Here is a 24,669-nt window from a genome sequence, read left to right on the forward strand (position 1 = left end):
TGTCATGCACCTCGCTCCGTGAAAGGGCCTGCACTCCGTGCACTAAATGCCATCACGATCTCGTTTTGAATAGTTATAAAAACTGGAGCCCATCGCCTCTCGCCAGTTCTCAGACGCGTTACAGTTAACATTTTATAGAGATGATTGTCTTCAGTTTGCGCTATAGATACACGGGTCGGCTTCAGTCTTATGACTTATGACGTCACTGCCTGTGGTGAGGACGGCGGACGGTCGCCCCATTTCCTACTTTCTACTTGGCCAATGGCTGCTTAACTCTGGCGATTCACCACCACAATTCTTATTATGCCCAACCCAACCCACGCAAGATGATTATAATAATCACTAAGCGGTTGCGATTGACGAAGGCTTTGAAACCACTCGTTTAATTATGGTTTAGGACCTAACTGAGTGAAACTGATGGGTTTTATCTGAAATACTACTGGGTTATTAAATTTGAACCCTAAAGCTGACCCTTCCGTTCGACAGATAACGGACTCGTCATATACTATAATAATAAGCCATAACGCCCTCGATTCTCCCGATGATTGCTGTTTCGATTTCGACACAGCACAACAATATAATTGTATTACTAAACAATGGTCCACTAAATAACGTTCTTTGTTCATCGAAATGGAACCAGATTTCAGAACCTATCAATGTGGCGCTCCTACGTGTAAATGTCGACTGCCCACATAGCGTTTGGAAATATGTATTTAATCTGTCAAACGATTGACAGTGTACCGAATGTTTCTCATTAGCATTGGCTAATGGCGATGGTTTGGTTAAATAGTCGTTTAATTTAAAAGCGTATCTGTAAGGAGTGGTATCTGTAGAGTAATCGTGTCACTCGTTACTAGAGCCATACGCCAAAAAGACGTATGTCATTATGGAACTCGTATGGAGATAGGACTTTTGATTTAGCACAGCACTGCAGCCCCCAGTGGTAACTCACGTCCGCCCACGACAACGGCGCTCTGCGACTCCCGATAAAGCATGTAGGCTGCCTTCTGAAGCCTGCTTTACTGCGGTTCCTGCAATCAGCTTTGATTGCTCGTTAAATTGCCGCTACATAAATAATTTAGATGATCTTAGAAAATTACGGCCGATGCGTAGCGGTATCCTCTATTACGAATCCGTATATATTTCATAATTATCTACATACAAGTACAAGTTCGTAACGTTATACCTACTGAAAATATTTATATTTGTATAAAAATTGAATAAGATTTTACTAGGTACCGCTACATTAGTTCAGGTTATCGGAATGAATAAAGTAATATATATCTCTGCACTCATTAAGTTTATCGTCTATAAATAGTCGAAGGCCGTATCTTGTCTGCTGTTTAGCTTCGGGCCGGGTATGGAGTGCAGAAAAGCGCGGATATAAATAGAAGGGCATGAGTTGCATGACCCAAACAGGTTCCCGGCAAGTAAGGTGCCCACGCAACTCCATTCCCGTGACCCCGCACCCTCTGACTCATTCCTGACACTGCCACTGCAACTCTACGTCTGTACAATTTACCACGACGAGGCACCACGTTAGATCAATAATAGGCTACCTACTACTAGTATTAGGTAGTAGTTTTATGAATTGTTTCACAGTAACCGCAAAAATATATTCAATTTTAAGATTTATGCACTTACAATACTTATAAAATGGAATTTTAGCTTAAATTAATAAAACATAGAGGCTAGTTAGTAAGTTAGCAAATAGTTTCGTCATAAATATTATGCTTATCCTGATTTGACTCGTTTTAAAACTGACCTATATCTTATGATAATATGAAAAGCATAAGTGGTTAATTATCACAATGCATTGTCAGCATTGTGATAAAACTTTTCCCTGATGCCACATTAAGCGCATACTGCAGATAAATATACGACCCGTTGGTATTTGTTAATGTACGCATAAATTTTCGCATTTAATTCGAACCCAGTGCACACCCTGCCGTAGCCTCCCACTGGAATATGGCTTTATAAAACCGTGACATCACTTCGTTCGTATTGATCCAAAGTTTAAATATAAAAAATTTGAAAAATGACACATGGGGAATAAATTAGCCACGCTGTTACAGACGTAATTGCGATTCGTCCCTCTTAAACTACAAAAGAATATGATAATTAAAGAAGTTATTGGATATGTCATACGAAGAGTCAATTGGTATAGGTAGACATCTGGTGTAATCTGCATGAGACAGGCGTCCCCGCGGCGGGCGGCGCGGCGGTGGCTCAGTCGTCCGTGAGTCTTGCGGTCTTTTTGCATTGTCCATATTTATACACGAGTGGAAGCAAGAAATGAGGCACGCTCCACTTGCGCCGCCCTCCCCTGCAGGTAGCACTATCTATTTACATAGACGCTGTCCAAACATCGTGACCGCGGCGCTACATGTGTTCAATTGTACATGTTTCCTGTCGCGAGAACAGTTCCCACTATAAGATTGACGTCCTATGAAGGGTTCTGTGAAGAAGATTGATAGGCATCTTGATTCCCAACAAGGCGACGATTTCTCAGTTTTAGCATGACCAGTCGGGCAGCTTTCGGCAGAAAGTTTTTGCCTGGAAAACATTACGTACCGGTTTCGTAATTCAGCCCCAGTATGATGGTGTATCGATTTGATTGGGTGTAATTTGTTCTGATTTGTCGGTGACATGGCGTAGATTTACCGTGTGCTTATATCTGTATCAAAAGCAAAGCGCAAAATAGTTTATACTATACTCAGACAAGAGCAATGAAAAGTTGTACCTACTTATGGACCTTCTTGCCAATACGAGTACGTTAAGGCAGTGTGGCATTTTCATCTTGTTACGTATTTCATTACACAGACTGAAATGATTTTGAAACCAAGTTAAAAGTTCTTCCATCTTTTCGGCTTAATCGTAAAAAGTTATTTATACGACAATTTCGTTCACTTTAAAGATGCTGATCGTACGTAATTACTTTTCGGACTTGAATAAATTTCTTTAACAAATAAGAGTAATTAATAAGCCACGTTTAACGTAGGTAGGTATATTGGTTTTGGTAAATGTAGCTAATAAGATTGTAGGCATATTTGTAATTTTTTTTAGGTTTTCCTAAACTTTTGTCTTGGCTTTTATATTAGCTTTATATTACTCAGAATCATCCGCCATTAAGTATGAGATTAATGTCCTGAAACTGTTCCAGCTGTTGTTGCACATGTTTATTCGGGCCGTAAACTCTCTTTGATGTAATTTTCAAACTTGTAGTTTAGCTTTCTTATTCAACTTATCAAAGGAATTGATGTCAGAGTGCCTTGCATTCATTTACACGTCAAACAAATCTGAAGAAATTGCATTTTTGTGTATATGGGCTCGTTAAGCAGCGTAAGTTATTCGCAACATTAATGTAAATTGAAAACCCTGTACCGAAAGGTGTTTAAGATACTTATCTTATCATGCTCCTTTTTTTGGGTAAAAATAAAGTAAATGGTGATATGTAAATCTAAGCTGGAGCATTAACCTGCGATGACACGCGCAGCTTATGTCGGTACAATCTTGTCGCTAACTGCGGTTCTCGCGAAACGTCCGCAAATAGCCTCCCCTCACGACGATTTCGATAATTCTGTCAGTGCACTTCCAATGCAGTTCGCAGCTGGAGATGCAAATATGCTATTTTATCATCCCGCTTGGAACCGGCTCTTCGGCCGCGTCGAATCCGCGCTGACAACGTGTTGGCGTTAAACTGATTATTTATGTCGACCAGAAAATGGTATAATTGGTGATATTATGTTGTTTCTTAGATTGATTCTGGTTCAGGGGAATATTAGTGAAAGTTATGCTCAAATACAAAATCCGAATTACATAAAAGTGCTTTAGATAAAATTATTATAGGCATACAGTTCATGTTCTTAAACATGGAAACACAGAAAACGATGACAACATGAAAATACTAAAAGTTATTTAAAATCTAAATATTACGCACATCACTAGGTATGACGAGACTTTCTTTTGAAACACAATCGTTATGAGCCGTATAGAGTTACAATTAACTTTCAATGGAATTATATTGTGTTAGATCATGCAACCCAATATCTTTATCATCGACCGAGACTAACTAATAACTAAAGTAAAAATGCATGTGGAAATTTTTAAATATAAATCATGTCCAAGAGAAGAAAAGTTTTATTGTTAATTTCATTTTATAATCATGTTCTACTATTTACATACACATTGTTGCTGACCGTGTACTTTACCTTTAGTTAAACGCTGGCCTAAATAACGCAATGTGAAGGTGTTTATTTTGATATCTTTAGACCTCGGCCTCGAACACGCATTACGTTAAGTTTCGTGCATCACGCAGCTGAATTGGACCCTAATAATTCATATAAATCAAACGTAGAATTCGAGATCGCATTCGTTTTATTACTCGTATACAGTTATACGGCATACGAATAGGCTGATTGAATCATCCCGGAGTCGGCGTAATAGCCTGCAGGCAACGTTATCAAAGCATTCGCGAATTCTCACGCCTCTTGTAAATGAGAATATTGAGAATGTTGCTACTCTCAATATGATACGCGTATCTATAACAAGAAATGGAGTCTGATAGACGTTTGTAATTTATGTTCGCATAGCACCGGTGAAAAAATATCGCCGTCACGTCGCTACCAAAGAAATTTTTCAACATTTCCTTATTTCTATCTTCTTTTGTGTGAACACGGTGAACCACGTACGACGCCGAAACATTTTTCCTTGAGGTATTGGTAAATTCAAAGACCTTATTTTTGGACCCACTGCAGTTAACTGATCTATTATTTTGTTTTGTGTGTTATTTGCTACAAGAGTTCATACCTACTAATAAAGCTTTCATTACACTCATTACTTAACTTACCTATACGTAGGTATTAGATTTTTATGAAAACATTGGTTATCTTAATTTAAAATGCATCATCATAAATCAACCCTGCTTGAATTTGGATCATCTAATTTAAAGCAATAATCATAGACACGCCCACGCCCATTTGATTGTATCATAAGATTTGTATCTTCAGTGTCAGAAATGTGGACGTGACTCATCGCTGGCTAAGTAACATTAATAAACAAACTGCCTCCGGCAATATGTTACTCAATTTCGTACTATAGTTACCCTAAATGTTTTAAAGTAATTTCGTTGCGGTTCATTATACATGAAAGGTTCACTGGTCCGTGAACAAAATTATTGAAGTGGTTACAAATCCGACACTGATTAACCTGTCCTCCTTAGTTTATATACTACACCTATAGAGGTACAGCATAAAGAACTTAAAGAATCGTGAGAGAATCTATTAATGGTAACCCGAAATGTTGTTCGCTTGTTTACATATGTTGTATAGTTCCGCTTTATGGCTCCTCAAACAATGCGTAGTGGAAGTAATGGTGTGAAACTCGCTTCAGGAGTGTTATTAATCGTGTCGATTGTAAACAAGCCCGTATGTGCCGGCTGGTGAGTCAGACAATCGCGATGTGGGCCGATGGCATTGTTCAGAGACTGCGGAGGCCGTGAGGCGCTAGGCTGCAGGGTGCTGGCTGCTTGACAGCTCACCGAGCATTCAAATCAAAGGAACCAGTATAACTTAGACCTCGAGACCACCAAATCATGCGCGGTTGGAGACTCTAGTTATGCTGGTATGTATGAGATGAACGCTCGCCTGTTGCTGGTACAGAATAGCAGCCCTGCATTGTACAATTGTATGTAAAGGAGACGAAGGCGCTGGCGCGGGCGCAGGCGCCGCCGTCCGCCGACGCTCTCAATATCCTTGAGAAAGCGCGAAACCGTTGTTGGGCGCTGACCGACTTACCAAATTCAATGAACCCGATGCGTTTCACAATTATACGATTCATTTCATCCACTTTAATCCTACACTTGAACACGAACGAGTAAGCACAAACAAAACAATGCGGTTTCAAAAAACTAATTGTTGCTGCTTACTTGGTCTCTTACTCTCACGAAATGTCGTGATGAAGAGTTCTTGTTTGAGTTGATTCACGACCTGATAACATTGTTTTTACGTGAGCAGATTAGACTGCGAAAAAGGAATGCTGCGAATTAATCGTTAATTTGAAGATTTAATCGAAAAAAAGGAGAAACAGCAAATGCTACGAGTAGCAACAGTAAAACAGTCCATTCTGTTGACCTTATTTATGTACACGTGTAAACGCCACTTGCACCATCCCACTAACCCGGGTTTAAGCGGTTAAACCTGAAGTTACCATGGTTACCAGTACAATTTGACGCTGGGTTAACGGTTTAACCACGGGTTAGAGGGATGGTACAAGTGGCCCTAAGAGGTTTACCTGTGGTCAGTTATTATTGCAGTTTCTGACAGTATTCAAAGTAGAGTATCGGTTCCTACAAGAAACGCGAGTTGTTTTTTCAGAAGTCGTGACGCTGACTTAATGGTTGTACGGCGGAATGTGGCTAATAACAATGAATTAATGTACCGAATTCTCACCGCATCTAATGCTTAGTGCGAGACATGCACTACAGTACCCTTGACCTGCCGTGGGAGGGAGTCGCACTTATTTTTAACTCCACAGGTCGACAACCGCGAATCCGCAGTCTTGCAAGTCGTGTTGTGATTCGATAACGACCGCGAGGAACGCCAATTATGACTCACCATTTTTAAATAAAAAAGAACTATAAAAACAATAATGTGACTAGCACATCAGTTTCAATACAATTGCCGAACTATTTGCAAACGTCGTTATTCTGATTGCATCCGATCTACAATTCAAATTTAATCTCGATGTTTACGCAGCTGACGACGGCTTTAATATTGTTCAATTTGTGTAATTCTGAGTTCAGCGGGTACGTGTTGTGTTTTGTATATTCAAAATAAGCAAGGATTTCCGCATCTTCCTAACGCTATATGTACCAGCAGTTATAAAGGTTTAAGATACAGCTATAACAGAATATACTTAGAGTTCTGTTTTACATCAATTTGGTACTAATTCTGAATATACGGTCATTAATGATGCGCATCCGTTTCTGTAGAACTGTAGATCATTAAAATAATAGCGCGTTAGCAAGTGTTTTGTGTTTTCACAATCAGAATCTAGTCAGTTCAGTTATCTATCAAGCCAGACATTTCGGAGGCTTACCTAGATTCCAGAAATATCTAGGAATAAAGAAAGAAAAGTACAGAATAAAAATAATTCATTTACCGATTCCAATTCATTTTCCGATTGCTTTTCTTCTCGCACCATTTTTATTACATCTCTGTTTAGCCCTATGGTTGACTGGTAGAGAATGCCTTTAGGCATTAAGTCCGCCATTTGTACATTTTATTTGTATTTTGTGCAATAAAGTTTAAATAAATAAATAAATAAATTAATTAATTAAATGAAAAAGGACAAGAAGAATAAGGAGGATGAGGATAAGGGAATAATATAATAAGAAAGGGTACCGCAGGATTACTAAAAATTAAACTAATTTATAATGTCAGATTTAGTTATTTATATGTATAGTCTAAATGATGCAGTCATATGTTGACACATATCTCGATTTCGATCTATTTCGATCGTATGTTAGTAATAATAAATACAACAACAACAATATATGCGTGATATGCGTCAATAATATAGCTTGAGTGATGCCCTGAGCAGAGTATAAATAAAGAAGAACCGTTCATTCTTTGATGATAGCTAATCCAAGAATCAATCAGCTAACTCGATAACGTAGTCGCATGTTCGGAAATTGCGATTGATTGCGCCGCAGCGAGCGCAGGACGCAAATGAAGTGCCAGGCGGGAGGCTGATCTCGATGCAATTACCGCACCGGCATCGCCCGCCCCGTCCAGGGCTTGATAACGTTCATTTCTACTGGAAACTTCTACAATCAGCATTACTTTTTTTATAGTCTACACTTTGAATAATGCGAAAGGTGTATGAATTTTTCCGCGATTGTTGCCCTCGACAAAATTGAAGGCATAAATGATAATAATATCTACCTGCATTGATCATATGTTAAAACTTTCCTCAAAACAACCTTCCTTTCCTTTATTCTACTAACCTAAACAGTAATAATTTATAACACTTTAAACTCTCGCGTTTTGTACACATATTTAATTACACAAACGGGTCTACCGCGATATAATTTCATTGTTTTTACCTGTGGTCACGGAAAGACTGAGTCTGAGTCTTTCCGTGACCACAGCTGGTGCAACTCAGCTGAAACGTCGGAATTAAAGGTAAAAACAATGAAATTATATCGCGGTAGACCCGTTTGTGTAATTAAATATAAGTAATAATTTACCTATAATATAACTGAAAATAAGCTGTCTTCGAAATTACTACTGCTGTTAGGGTACGCGTGGGCTTATTAAGATACTAGAGATATATTAATGAGCAGTAAGTGTCATACTTGAAGCAGTAAAATCCAGCAGTTCTTACTATTCCAAAGCATTTACCCGTTTATTTTAGCATTTAACACCGTAAACATACCACCTGGTCCGCGCCACCCTCACAAAATAAAATATTTTTGCCGGTCCTCGCCCACTCGACACGGGTTTTGCATTAGCACACAGTAACTCGCCACATTTATTGCATTGCTTTCTGTCAATATCCTCGGGCTAATCTCGTAACAGGACCCAGTTCGGCCTACGTATCCAGTGTCTACTTCATTATATTCTTGCAATGCTGTGAATTTAATTATTATTCAGTGTAAGAAATAATACGTGAGCGCTCGTTAGGATATACCTACAATTCACACCCGAGAACTCTGCATGAATCATGTATTGTGTTGATAGAGACGGCTACAGAGTTGTTAGGTACAATTATCGTATTATTGTGTAGTTTAGGTCCGTCTGGCGCGAGCGAGGTCTGTGGCCGCGGTTCGTGATTTTCCTCCACGTCGGGTGTGTTTTCACCTCGTCTGAGTCGACCGCGCTCTGACCCATCGCGTGTTGCTCTTTATTTATCTCTCATTGAAATAACGAGGACTATAAAACAAAAAGAACATGCTATCGATCCTTTACTGCTCGATAAGATAAGATCTAAATACCTAAAACTGCATCTATACATACATGCATTTGCTATATGTGTATACCATGACACATTTGCAATAAGTTTAATATAGATAACGAATGATAATGGCTCAACGAACGCAATTTCTCCCCCGGTTTCGCGGAAAATATCGCCGTTTTATCGCGACATTTATGGTTTCATATTTATACTCTGATAATCAAGTGAATGTCTCGTTTCCTTTATGCGGTGCTCATTGAGCATTCTCATGGGTTTATGTATGATTGTCTAGTCATTGACTATTAATCAATGTGAGACGTCTGCTCCATATCGGCCGTGGTTGCCGGCAAGTGGCACTTGTTGCGTGGGATCCAAGCTTTCGCATATAAATGCGACGCGCGCGTGATTTGCTGCACGAAAATGAAAATCACTCGCATATTCTATGCTAAACTGAAATCATTTATATACCATACTTTAATTAAATGCATGAACAATGGCCATTTATTTTGAATCGTTGCATGCCAAAGAGATGTTAGCCTTTGTTATTAAGCCATAAAATAAAATAAGTATCGATTGAAGTTCAGTTGTAATTTCTGACAATCAGGATACTAGGTATTACATATGTAGGTATATTACTGGAAACTTTCACTTAGCAAATTCATACGTGGCTTGCGTAACCACGTAGTCTACTTTGTGTTAAATTTTGCTGAAATTTAGGTCGCTTAGCGTGTAAATGGAAGTTGATTCACGCTTCCCCTATGAGGCACTAAAACTAGAACAGTGCAGGATTCCGGGCTCCCTCATTGCGATTTGTAATTCCAGGCGTGGGAGGGATAATATGGAGCGTAGTGGAAAGGTAAATGGTTTAGCTAGCAGCCTAAATTGTTTATTAATTTAACAGAACATTTTGATTTGATTTGAGAATTACGGTGAATAATGGATGACAATAAGGAAGGACAATTGCACTTGCTAAAGAGAATAGCAGGATGCGACTCTGAGTATGTCTCACTCTGTCTCATTAACATCACTATTTTGCACAGATTATATTCTTACGTGCGCATTTGCGCAGCCTTGATGTTGAGTACAGATAGGCTGGCACACTAGATATAAAAATCAAAAATAGTCTCCGATGTTAATATAATTAAAATGTTTTATTCAGCGTTGATCATTAATAGTTCGTTTGCGGCGTTCTTGCCAGTTCACAATTAAAACAACTCCAGCAAACCCCGCACAGGCGCAATGGTGCGACATGGACAGTCGAACAGGCGGACTTCCAATTACGGTGCTCCAATAGAATCGAGCGGGTGCTGCGAGCGTTAATTACAGGGACTCCCGGCGGTGCACGCCCGCGTTAACTCTTTCGAGCCGGCCGCCTAGCTGCCCATGTATTCCCATACATCCATACCGAGTTTTCTGACGAACCAGTGTAGAATGACATTGAGATCCATACCAATAATGCCTGATCGGGGGAGCGCAATTCTACAGGTTGCCATTGCTCTGTAAGAGATTCGTAAAACACCCTTGCAAACCAATTACCTAACTAATGAACGCCGAGCGTGCACAAAAGTTGACGCACAATTCCATTACGCCTCACCGTACGCTTGTTAGTGGTAATACTGGGACCTGGAATTAGAAAATGTTAAGGAATTCAATCAACAATCAATTTATAGTCGCGATTAACTTTTCTTCAAACACAAAAACAGACTACAATCCCAAATACAAAAGCAAACTTATTTCTTTGAGTAGTTTATTTCTAGCTAACAACACTAGATTGTTTTTCTTCTAAACTTTTTAATCTTCTGTTCCTGTGTTTGAAAATAGATGCTGATGATGTATTTTTGTGTCATACGACATGTTATCTCAGCTACCTAAAGTGTTTTTTGTTGTTAGTCGTCTCCTTATGGGCTTTATGTCCTTTGACTCGTCACATCTGTTGGTATAATTATTTGAACTCGATCTATAAATGTTCCTGGTTGTGGTTAATGGAACGTTAGTTGTATTTGTCGCCTTCACGGCTTAGCTTGGAAAGCTTCGCGTATAGATAACTTTGATTAACACTTCAACGTTTAAGTGGAGATAGCAATGAATTCTGCATATCAGCGCGCCGCTATAACGTTTATTAAATGGGTATGATGCATCGGTTTCGCAGCTGTTGGGAGTGTTGGATTAATATCTTTGCAGATACGCCGTGAGTGGTTTGCTGCATTAGTTCTTTATTGGCTGATATGTAACGAAACGCATTTCTTCTTTTACATTTAGTTAATTTACAACAAATTTGGTCGTGTAATACCGTGTTGGGAAACTATTATTTTACTTTGTTTCGTAGACGGTACGGTATTCATCCGCGAGGAACAAATAAAATTTGGACGGGATGGAAAGGGACAGTATCGTTTTTTTTTAAATTGTTAGTTCTACTGTATTATTAGTTCTACTGAGGTCTGTTAACAGCAATATAGGTCACATTGGCATTAGCAATCCCCCCGTAGATATAGTGAGACAGTTAGACCGCAACCGCGGTGTCGGGTGAGATCCTTGCACAATGCACGCACATTCCGGACGCGCCGCACGCATGCTTCCATTCCATTATATGGCGGACGCAATGGAATTCCGTAATTTGATCTAATCAAATCCAACGTAAGATGATATAATAACAGTTACACTTGAAGATGCATTTACCACAATGAAAGGACCATATCACACACCGTAGAAATACTCCCACATGAAAATTATTATCAATTTTTGCTCCGTTCTAAACGAAAAACTATCCCGTAAAATGTTCAAAAAGCTAGTGGGTCTAATTTTGTTGTTGAACAAACAATGACTTAAATTTTCTGTTACTCTCTGAGATAAACGTGACTGACGGACTAGCTAGATAAACACTAAAGTCCCCGCTTTGCCAATTTTGGAACAGGCCATTGGAAAAATACAAAACACAACCTACCATTTTTCTTAGTCCCTCCGTGACATTTCGCCATGTTTATTTCCCCAAATAAAAATTAATAGAGCAACAGGGGTGCGACCACACCGTAGATTTCCATTTCGCGTTTTTTCACATTTTACGACAGACCCTAAAAGTAAATGCTACACGGTTCCGTGTTGTCTAGTCGGGCGTTTAATATTCCTGTCTTGTGCCGTAATAGCCGCTTCCCTCCTGACTTGATCGATTTTATGCTGACCGCCTCCTGCCAGCAAAGTTTCTTGTTGCAATCTTAGGAGCCTCTTCAGTTTGATGTTTAACCAATACATTATGCGTTTATGAAATGATGTCCAGTTTTTTTTCATATTGGTTTTATAAAAATACGCTTGTTATGATACGCTCATTTATCAGCTCGATGTATTGACGACATTCTGAAGATGGCAAGGCAATTTTTCAGATAAGCTATAAGTGGTGTCCTTGAATGCAGATCTATCCTCGAGGCCCCGTTTAAAATACTGAGTAACTGATTTTATTCAGCTTGAAATTTGTTTACAACCAATCTTCAGGGGGCTAATGCTTAGCAAAGACGATAGAATGATGTTTATTATGATGATCGTTTTTTAGGGTTCCGTACCCAAAGGGTAAAAACGGGACCCTATTACTATTAAGACTCCACTGTCCGTCGTGTCTGTCGCCAGGCTGTTTCTCATGAACCGTCACAGATGATGTATTTCTGTTGCCGCTATAACAACAAATACAAAAAAAGTACGGAACCCTCGGTGGGCGAGTCCGACTCGCACTTTTTTTTCTTGTGGACAAATTATGAACGTTTCAAATCACCTCGTTAGCAACTTTTTCGCCTGGTCGGTCAAACGACAGAAAGCTACGGCATTGAATTAAAAGTACTTTGCCTCGAAACGGCTTACCGAGGCTCTTATTTTCAAACTGCAATGGCGGCTGGGAGGTGCCCCCCCTACTCAAACCACCAGCCTAAAGCTGGCTGCTAGGACTCATATCATATTAAGCACTGGCAATGCAATGTTAAAGAGACGGGCGGGCAAATTTAGAGCGCCGGAATAAATGTGTTATCGACTCACTGCTTCGGATTAGATTTGTAAAATTGATTTCTAATACAGATATTACTCAACTAAAGTTGAGAATTTTATTGCGTAGTCATTTTACATCTCATAAAATATTGTCTTGATTATTGGCCATTATCCCACGTTGTGGCGTGACGTTTGATAATACAGCTCTATGAGGCCGCTATGAAACCATTATCGCTGGCTAAATTATTTTTAATGACTACGTACCTATTTGTGGCCATGTTGATAAGTCATACGTCCCTAGCATCTATGATGTAAGTATAAATGTTTACGGGGAAATTTATGCTCCTCGCTGCTGAATAAAATTAGCTTAGGTGTCGATATTTATGTAGAATTTTTGCTGGGAGTCTGGGAGTATGCACGTTGCACTGAACTCGGCGGAAAATTGCACTTGATCCTCTGCCTCCCTCCCTGTCTGCGTCTGCCTTCTCCTTAGATACGATTTCCGACCTACTACAATTATCCTGCCTACCTCCGTTATTATGCTCGGGACACTATCGTGGCATAGTTTATACATACAATGCGCGGCTTGTAATCGGTTTGGCATATCGTATATTTACGAGTATATCGTATATGTTTATCAAATTGCGTTTGCGATCATCATTAATTTTCAAATGAGTTGAGTTTTTGCGTTTAAAAGTAGTCTGAGTAGTCGTACTTCTTGTTATGTTCTTTTTCCAGTTCTTGAATGATAAAAAAAATTAAATCCACGTAAAGATCCTTGTACTTCTTCTTGGAAAGTAAATATTAAGTTTTACTACCAACATCGTCTTATACTCTTAAGTTTTTTTTTTACTTTGACAACTGTTGAAGATAGATTACAGACGACAATATTAATAATTAATATACATAAACCTAGACTTAGCTCACGAGATTACCGCCATGTGGGATGTTGACTCGACGATCATTGTTCCGATAGTTGTGTCAGCGAACGGTCTCATAGCGAAGAGTCTCGACCAACACCTAGAGAGACTCTCGCTGGGTGGTTGGATCAAGGGTCAGATGCAGAAGGCGGTAATATTGGACACGGCGCGTATAGTACGTCGGTTCCTCACTCTGCGGCCCTGACCACCGGCAGCTTGGGCCAAGCTCCGCTGCCGGCGGCACCCTAGGTTAGGTTTTTTATAATGTGTTTATATGTATTTTTTATTGTTTTGTAAGTGTTTTTTTATATTTTACTTTTATATTCATATTATAACAAACCTAACTTAAGACGAAAAATAAATAAAGAGAATATACATAAAAAGCATGTAAGAAGGTAGAAGGTAATCATGTTTGTAATAGGGCTTTTTCACTTGGTCAGGTGTAGACGGACAGGTGCAGCGCTGCACGAGTTTTTGCTGCAGGCGGCAACAATGGCGGCGCATCGCATTCCGGCGCGCCGTTAGTGAGCGGTAATCGCCGCGATCATCGCCTCCGCTGAACCCGCCGAGGGCCTCCAATCCGAGTCATCCAGATAACTCTGCGACCGCTTCCGCGTCGCGTGAAAGGAAATACTTCCATCTGATTAGGTGTCGGAGATATGCGACTAATTTAGCGAGATGACTCGTGCTTTGCAGCTTGAGATTCCTAAGGAGTTCTGCACTGATCGTTTAGTAAATAAAAACAACTTAAATACCACAGCAAATACCACTGGCAGTTAATAGTTGTAAGAATTACCAGTATGCTGTTACCGCTCTCTTTTTTCCGGTTCTAATAGCTGTTATGTGAAAACTAAACCTTTATGAAATATTTATTAGTATCATGACTCGTATGACTTTTTGCCGAGTTCGTTTAAACCCGTAGATCACGACGGGGCGCGGTTGGCCACGAGCCAGACCAAACAGGGTAAAAAGCAAGGGCGGCGACGGCGGCCGCGCCCCGAAATAGCGAGCAAAGTCAAGGCGTGTGCTGTCGGAGTACACGCTCTTCGGTGCTTCACCGGACTACGTACATGAACCTTTACTTTTTGCAACTAAGTTACTTAGACATAGAGTTATGAGGCACTCCCTAATTAGACAGGTTTTATTGCAGAGAGCCCTACAACATTTCTGATAAGTATCTCTATAATATCTATATGTAATACCTATAGGTACCTACGTTGAATAACATAATAAGTATAGGTTTAATGAGGGTTTGTGCTTTACAAATTATTTATGTTTCGTTAATTATTTCAAAGAAGTTGCGCAGAGATGGCGTTCATGCTTCGGCTATAAAAGTGGCAAGAGGAAGGCTGATGGTTTGGCATTGTCTATCCAACACTAGTTTGTTTGTCAACCTTCAAAAAATGATTTTTAAATTATAGAATTTCTGACTTTACCATTGCCAAGACGTTTAATTTTAGTACCCTTGTATTTTGACAAATTTTCTCTAGTTAGTTAATTAGTGCTAACTAGACTTCTATCAACAGTGGCAACTAGATTACTAGACGCACCCTACAGGGCGTGTCCTCAGGTCATGCGACAACACAGCCAATTAGCCCAATAATTTTCAGCGCACCTCCAGTTAACGCTATTAGGTATGACGTTATTGCCCAGTATCATAACGTGCAAATTCCACGCGACTGATGAATATATTACCAGGCTCGGGTGTCGCCCGTGCCCAATTGGGCCTCGTCGAGTTTAATCAACATTGTTTCTTGCGAATTCATAGAACGTCGTCGGGGCTCAACGCCGCTCAAGTTGTTTACTCGTAGGATCGGTAGCCGCCCTTCATGTGACTTATGTTGTTAATGTAATAACACTAATAACATACACAGAATATGTACCTACCTTCAGATTAGATATTGGGATGATTTATATTAAATTTTTAGTAGGACCCGCTTAAATTTATTGCTTGTTTGCATTTCTTATTACTTAAGTTAGGTACTCTTTGTAAAAAAAATCTGACTCCGACTGGATTTTGACGTCATGCTCCCTGGAAACCCCACTGTCTGTTTTGTGATTTATTGAAACGTAATGCTGATGTACACAATATGTACTGAATTAGTACATACTTAAAAAAAATTGTACCTCAATAGATCGAGAGTACAATTAACTCAATTCGGACTTGCTGTAGAGCATCTCCCCATCAACCCCAAAATTTAATTAAAGAAAATTTACGTAAATACTTAGGTTTTAGCAAAAAAGACGCCTAAAAAAAATGTACTGCAGTTTTTAACGTTGATCGAGTTAGCCATGGCTAGTTAAATTACCTAATTGTCGCCAGGACGCAAGCGCCTCCAGCCGACTTCTCAAACGTACGAAACTTTGTATTTTTATATAGGTACAATGAGATACACACATTTTATTTATGTTATGAACTTGGTTTCTGGTGAGAGTTCCAATGTTTTCTTGTCAACCAGCAATGGTGTAGTTGCATTGATCATAAACGTATGTACTTATTTTTAGTCGTGCCTACGTGTTTTTTTCATGACGTTATTGAAGTATCTTGATAACGTTAAGAGCCCATCAACGTGCACACTAGCGCCACTGCTAAATAATCGTGATTATTTAAATTTAACGACAGGTATTTAAAAATGGGGGCCGCTACGTACTGTATTGTGTATTTAAGTACCTTTTGAATACGTCAAACTAGTTTTTATGTTGCTGGATTTGCCGATCTAGGAACTCAAAACATAAACGGCCGTTTTAACTTTGGACGCATAGATTGACGAATCCAGCAACATAAAAACTAGTTTAATGTATTCAAAAGGTACTTAAATACACAATACAGTACGTAGCGGCCCCCTTTTTTAAATACCTGTCGCTAAATTTAAATAATCACGATTATTTAGCAGTGGCGCTAGTGTGCACGTTGATGGGCTCTTAAAACGAAGATTAGGTAGGTACTCTTATTTTTATTGCTAGGTAGTAGGTAGGTACTTATAGGAGTTATAATTCATAAAACCATATTTTTCATCTAATAATATTAAATAATAATATAAGTACCTACCTAGCATTAAAAAATAAAAGTACCTAATCTTCGTTTTAACGTTATCAACATACTTCAATAATGTCATGTAAAAAACACGTAGGTACGACAAAAAATAAGTACATACGTTTATGATCAATGCAACTACACCATTTCTGGTTGACAAGAAAACATTGGAACTCTCACCAGAAACCAAGTTCATAACATAAATAAAATGTGTGTATCTCATTGTACCTATATAAAAATACAAAGTTTCGTACGTTTGAGAAGTCGGCTGGAGGCGCTTGCGTCCTGGCGACAATTAGGTAATTTAACTAGCCATGGCTACCTCGATCAACGTTAAAAACTGCAGTACAATTTTTTTTAGGCGTCTTTTTTGCTAAAACCTAAGTATTTACGTAAATTTTCTTTAATTAAATTTTGGGGTTGCTGGGGAGATGCTCTACAGCAAGTCCGAATTGAGTTAATTGTACTCTCGATCTATTGAGGTACAATTTTTTTTAAGTATGTACTAATTCAGTACATATTGTGTACATCAGCATTACGTTTCAATAAATCACAAAACAGACAGTGGGGTTTCCAGGGAGCATGACGTGACTTTTGACTTCCGACTGTTCGTGTAGTTTACTGTGGTCGGCTTACTTTCATTGACCCATTTTCTTCGTGATATTTTTAAGAAATCATTCGCGGTATGCGCTAGTGCTCTAGTTGCTCTACCTATTGTTGAGAAATTTCAGAATGGACTTCTTCAATGTTTACCATTGTAGACATTCTGTTCATTTCTATAATAATGCATAAGCAAGCTTTAAAAATGAAACGACAGTTGTTTTATTTCTTACCATTTGTGTAAAATGAAAAACATTTCACGTACGTCTACTACTTAATGCTTATTGTCTGACAGAAAAGGTTAAAATGCAATTACGAAACGTAGCTTCACAGTTCACGTTTTGAATAACGGTAACTGCTAAAATCTAGGCAGTAACAGATGCGAAAATTATATAAACGAGGATAACGGGCTCAGACACCTAAGGCGCATCACGTACAGAAGGGGCACAATAGCGGTGCGCTGACTCACCGCGAGACAGAACAAGGACATCCTTGCATACATGCGAGGGCGCAATTATTCATACTTTTTTTGACAGCTCGTGACATAGCAAATTTACGGCACTGTCATATCTGCAATCTCTCAAACTTTGCTATAATACTTTCTTCAAACAAATCATATTTATGGTCATCATGCATGTACCAGCAGCCTCTCACATCTAAAAGTAAAATACGTCAGTCATCATTATTAACTTTATGTGGCCACTTAGCCCGCTTATGTGAAAAGTAACGATATCACCGCCCAGTGAAGTATTCTGATATTTTAACCGAAATACCTAAGCTATAACGAGTTAAAATATAAATCAAATGTCATGATAGGCCAAAGCAAAAAAATGGCTTTCGCAGGATATCATTAAGCCAAGTCGAATAGCGCCTCAGATTTGTGACCAATAGAAACATAAACATCGTTGCTCCATATCCGTCCCAGCCATTCGCCATTGTGCTGCAACAAATTGCGAACATAATGGACTTTGCAACACCTTGGCGCAGGATGACACACTGATATTTTAGCTATGATAATAGACTTGAGAAATTCAGGATGCCTTACGACTGGAGCTCTGCTTATTTGTGCGGCTGTAATTCCACTCCAGTATACATAAATTATGCTTAGTGCTAAATAGTTTTTTCTTTTTTCTTAATTTCGTGCTGTAGGTATATTAAAAAAATACACGTAATATTTTGTCACAAAGGGAAAAGATCATATGTGATATTTTGAGTAAGATGTGGGGTTGGGACTTAGGATTTAGACTTAGATTTTAGGCGGTCTTGATATGGATTCGAACGCCGCCTCCGGGTCCGGAATAGGGTTACCAGATGGTCGGGATTTGGCCGGATTCTCCAGATTTTTAACATGTTTTCCCGATTCCCGACAAAGTGAAAATTGTGCCGAAAAACAGCTTCACGTTATAAAAGAATAATTTCATGTTCCGAACTGTCGTCAAGAGAGCGAGCGACCCGCGTTGATCATATATGTCCCAAGTAACAATTTGTGGTACTATAGTAGTCGATAGAACGTTTCCTAAATACCACCTAAGGTCCTATAAAAGACCTAAGAAGGTTGTATAAAGCCGAAATGGCGCATCTTATGTGCCATTCAGTGATATAGTAGACCTGTAGCAGTGTCAGTCGTGACGTTTTAGGTCTATAAAAGTGATGTAATGCATGACTCTTGTGCTAATTTGTTGTCAGTAACGCCATTATAGTGTTAATTTATACTATAGTAGCATTTGAGATTCCATTATAGTGCTTGTTTTATACTATAGTAGTATTTGAAATTCTATTATAGTGCTTTTTTATACTATAGTAGAATTCATAGTTCTTTTACTACGCAATTTGCTATCAAGTTTTCCATCAACTGTTGTGAGTGGTTTTGTTGTGTGTTTACTTCACAAAAACGGTACTAAGTAAAATGGTGATATACAAAAGACTTTATATTAATATGCGTCATTTAGATGTCGAATAATTCGGTCCTTAGTGCAAAAAGTATATGGGACGGAAGTTTTACCATTAGAATAGTATTAGGTTAATGAGGAATTTTAAATGCCCCCTCTATTCATTTATGTTTTTAATAAAATAATTTAATAAAATATTATGATATTCACCATAATAACAGGCCTTTATCATCTGTGTCAGATGTTTTAAGCAGCATCCTGGTTACGACACTTGCGTTCGTGGCTGTAAAGCCCTATACGAGAGAGGATCCCTCGGCCACACACGCGGCAGGTGTATGCTCCCCCAGGTGGGCGGGGGTTGGAGGCCTGCTCGTGGCGCCTCATGCGTTTTTCTTTTAATGAGGAAAACCAGGCATCGTCGTGCTTGGATTGACCATCGTGAATAGCACGACGCCACACGGGTCGGTCTTCGGCCAGTTTCTGCCATTGGTTGCATGAGATGTTAAAGGCAACCATGTCACGTTTCGCGCAATCTTTAAAGCGCAGCATTGGCCGCCCGACCGGTCTTTTTGCGTCTGCAACCTCTCCTAGCAGGATTTAACGTGGCAAACGAGTCCGTTCCATTCGATACACATACCCAAGCCACCTCAGTCGTCTCTTCTTTAGTGTGGCTGTGATACTATGGAGCTGTGCCTCGGTTAGAACATACTCATTTGTCACGCGATCCCTCCATGTGATGCCAAGTATGCTCCGCAGACAGCGCATATGAAAGGTGTTCAGCCGGCGTTCTTGTTTTGCGTAAGTTGTCCAGGATTCCGCTCCGTACAGAAGTGTGCTTAGGACACATGCTTGGTAAATAAGCATTTTCGTTTTTACCGTGAGATGTTTGTTGTCCCAAGCCCTTGCACGGAGCCTCCCGAACGTAGTGGCTGCTCTGCCGATGCGGGAATCGATCTCTGCGTCAAGCGAGAGATTGCTCGACACAAGCGAACCAAGGTAGCAAAACTTGCTGACTACCTCGAGAGGTGCGCCATTTAGCATGATCGTTGGCTGTTCTGAACATCCTTGCGCTAGTATGATGGTTTTCTTGGCGTTAATAGACATGGAAAAGAGGTCACAAGCTCTTGAAAATGTGTCCATGATGGTCTGCAGCTGAGATTGACTGTGAGCGACGAAAGCAGCATCGTCAGCAAAGAGAAGGCTGTCTACAAATAAGTCCTCCCTATGACGCTTGGACTTAAGCCTCGTTAGGTTGTACATCTGACCATCGGATCTTGTGTACAGATGTATGCCCTGTAGATCGTCTCCAAAAGCAACCTTCAAGAGTACAGAAAAGAATATTCCGAAGAGAGTAGGTGCCAATACACAACCTTGTCGAACGCCTCGGCGTACGTCGAAGGGAGCAGATGTTTCGCCGTTGTGAAGAATGGTGGCTTCCATACCCTCGTGGAATGATTGTACTATCTTCAGGAGCTTTGGAGGGCAACCAATACTGACGAGAACCGAGTATAGCCCCTCTCTGCTCACAGTGTCAAAAGCCTTGTTGAGGTCGACAAAAGCTACGACAAGAGGACTGCTTTGCTCCCTACACTATTCCTGCAACTGTCTTAGTGAAAATATCATATCGACAGTTGACCGTTGGGCCCGAAAGCCGCATTGTGCCTCTGGATATACGAGGTCAGCTAGCTTTTGTAGTTTAGCCAAGGTAGCCCTACCAAAAGATTTACCGACGATGCTAAGGAGGGATATTCCACGGTAATTGTTACATTCACCGCGGTCGCCTTTGCCTTTGTAAAGAGTGACGATATTAGAATCGCGCATATCTTGAGGCACGCAACCCTGTTCCCAACATTTGGTCAGGTTGTTGTGAAGGACGGGAAGGATGCACTTAAGCGTGACGATTTCGGTGTACACTTCGTCTTTGCCCGGACTTTTACCGTTCTTAAGCTGCTTGACGGCCAGGTAGAGTTAAGTAACCAGGATCGGGAGTAGTCCCATAGTTTCTGGTTGAATGTCAACTGGACACGAGTAAAGCCCGGTATAATGTTCCACCCATCTTGCCATCTGGCGACTGCTGTTTGTGATGACAGAGCCGTCAGCTTCCTTTAGAGGGGCCGTCTTTTTTTGAATAGGTCCAAGAGCTCGCTTAATGCCTTCGTAAACATATCTTTGCTGTATAGTAGTAACTATGATATTCACCATAGTTACTACTATGATATTCACCATAGTTACTACTATACAGCCAAGAAGTAAATCCGACACTTTTATAGGCTAATTATAGAACTTACGACGAAATATTCACCGCCATCATGATTAAAATTAGGGTTTCTATAAGAATTTTGCTGTGACCCAGTTGCACATACAAACTCTTTAGAAAAACATAGGATTTTTTAAAATTTGGATGTAATTATTACTGTTGTTTTCTTTTTCAGTGTGATTGGTAAAAAAATGTGCTAATAATGGATGTCGATAAATATCTAAACCATCACGATTTTAAGCTTGTATTAAATCATTGATGATAAATCTGAACTACAATCACTAATATCACTGGGGTCTTTTTTTATCAATTAATTAAATAAAAATATTTTGTACGGAACCACATTATGTGGCTTAGGCCTGAACTTATATAAGCAAGATATAAGTAGCCATTACTGATCAAATTTATAATTTACAAGTAGTCGTTTTCTACCTTTATGTATCTAACTCGGTTTATAAAATACATAAAAACTCAGCTATAACGCTGTTGTCTTAAAAGAAAAAACAAAACCACTATACAACAGTTTTGTAATATAAAAGAGTCATTGTGACGTTTACAGCTATGAGATATAATAGGGATTTAAAAACTACTAAAGCGCTTATTAAATCTATAAATATATGTCCCAAAAACGCTACTATAGAGCAAAACAGTTCTATAGTAGTGTTCATATGACTACTAAAGTATTATGTACTGTAGCAGTGATCTCTAAAGCCACTATATCCTGAAATCGTTGTATAAGTAGTTGGGTTTTTGTCACTGTAAAAACACAAAACTATAGCGGCTTGCAAGGAACCTTAATAGCGCAAATCACTAAAGTATTATGTACTATAGCAGTGATCTTTAAAGCCACTATATCCTAAAATCGTTGTATAGTTGGGTTTTTTGTCACTGTTAAAACACAAAACTATAGTGGCTTGCAGGGAACCTTAATAGCGCAAATTAGTTGCATAAAAGTGATTCCAAATACTATTATACAGTAATATTGCTCTATAGTTGTTATATTTGAACCTGTTATAGTACACGCCTATAACGGCCCTATAAAATGGTGAAGTAAACCTTTACATCAATTGCTTATGGAATATATTAGCTGTATAAGCCTATAGAGCAAAAAGGTGTTGCCAAACGCTTTTATACGACAGGTGGTCACCTCTGAAACCTTAATACGACGTCTATACAAGCTTTTAGCGATAAAAACTAAAATTATAGGACTAAAATGTTACTTGGGGTAGGTAGATAATGAGAAGACATTTTTTTTGTTCAAGATCTCAAAGAATTTATATTATATAAAAACGTCTATAGGCAGAGCAGCTGACGTAGTGCCAATAATGTAAAATATCGTTTTTTTAATACAATTACTTTAATTTGAATGTTTTTTTTTCCCCGACTTAAGTTCCTAAATACCGAAAAATTATTTTTTTTTCCCGATAATAGCGCCTTTCGATCTGGCAACCCTCCGGATCCGTGTGATAACCGCATTAGTCACTTTTAGTTTATTGATTGTTGTGATATCAGACATCAGCCATTTTAAACATGCAAAAACATAATTAGATTAGAAATTCAGATGATTGCCTCATACATTAATTATCTCTACATTATTAAGATGGTGCTGCTGTTCGTAGCAATGTCGGAATTTAGATTAGGTATTTTAGCTCATTAAAATAGTGAACGTAATGCTACCTTCATATTATGCATGTTACATAGGAATGCGATTATCAACGTAACAGATCAATATTTAAGTTTGTTGCGTTGTGTGCTGTAGTCGGTAATAATGGATTTGTAATGAAGGAAATGAAATGAAAATACTTTCCCAGCATAATGTATATTTCACGATAATTGTTCTTGACCCATGTTGTATAAGTCAAGCCTTTTAGGAATCAAAACTCATATTTAAGTTACGTGCCTACAGAAATCGTTTCGATACAGGGATCATCTTCATAATATAGCAAAGAACGAAAGTTACTATGAATATTTTTGAACCGGTACTTTATTAGCTACTAGATATCTCGTATTTTTGCAATTGATCACTATAGTATGTCCGTTCATTGTAACTCTCCTAAAGTTTCACACTAGATTGCCATGACTCATATCTAATTATGATGTGTTAATGACTCACTGAAAGAGCGTCGTTGTCCACAGATGACTTGAAGGCAGTGACGAAGCGGCTGATAGTGCAGGCGAAAAGGCAGGGCTCCTGCGACAACATCTCCATAATCGTGGTGTTCCTGAAGGACCCGCGCGACATAGCCGCCGACAACCGCCCGCCCATGGATCTTGGGTAACTGTATAATGTTTATTATTCTTAATTTATAGACATAGACGCAGAATATAAGCCAGGGCTTGGCAGATCGTCAGTAGGTACTAACTGTTGAAGGGATAAGTAGAGTACAGAGCATTAGATGTCCTGTACCACTACCACCAGTTTTGACATTGACATAGTTATTCACTCACGTCTAAGTAACTTCGATGACAGTCGAAGCCGATCAAGCACCAATTCAAGATTCCCTAGAAGTTCTTGAACATTTAAAATAAAGTTTTGGTATCACAATCGGAAGAATAATTGATGCGAAATAAAAGGTGCGCCTCCCCAGAAATATTCAACCCAGATTCTTGTACAACCTACATATCTCCAATATCCAGAATCCAGATTTTCACTTAGATTTTAGGCATTTGATAATTAGGCAATCAAACCGCACCTATCGATAAAATTACCAGTTTTTGCGTAGGTTACTAATTTACTATATGCCATTCTCTCAATAACGAAATCAACAAAACCAGACGACCTTGAAAATATCGGTTGCCTGCCTAACTTTTAAACTAAATTGAGAGTCCACGCACGATCTTAAATATTTATTAAGTATATGTATTAGGTATATCAGCATCGGCCGAGGCGCTTAAGTTAATCTTGTGTTCTTGTGTGAGTCATCATGTGGAGTCCGACACTAAGATAAGAATAACAAGGGTCCTGTTGTTTCCCGAGCACAAATACCGGGTGTGGCCTGTAACACGAGCAAATAATTAAAACATAGATTGTACTCCTCAACGGTGACA

General features: G+C 39.2%; 1 protein-coding gene across 1 annotated transcript in view; it reads left to right on the top strand.

Annotated features, from left to right (window-relative positions):
• LOC134793061 (uncharacterized) overlaps nucleotides 1–24,669 on the top strand; it is a 148,597-nt gene that overhangs the window by 104,007 nt on the left and 19,921 nt on the right. Inside the window, exon 8 of the mRNA XM_063764585.1 lies at nucleotides 23,758–23,896. Within this exon, the coding sequence (XP_063620655.1) occupies nucleotides 23,758–23,896 (139 nt within the window). The remainder of the gene's footprint in view (nucleotides 1–23,757; nucleotides 23,897–24,669) is intronic.

This window comes from Cydia splendana, chromosome 8 (genome assembly GCF_910591565.1).
Source record: "Cydia splendana chromosome 8, ilCydSple1.2, whole genome shotgun sequence".
Lineage (NCBI taxonomy): Eukaryota > Metazoa > Arthropoda > Insecta > Lepidoptera > Tortricidae > Cydia > Cydia splendana.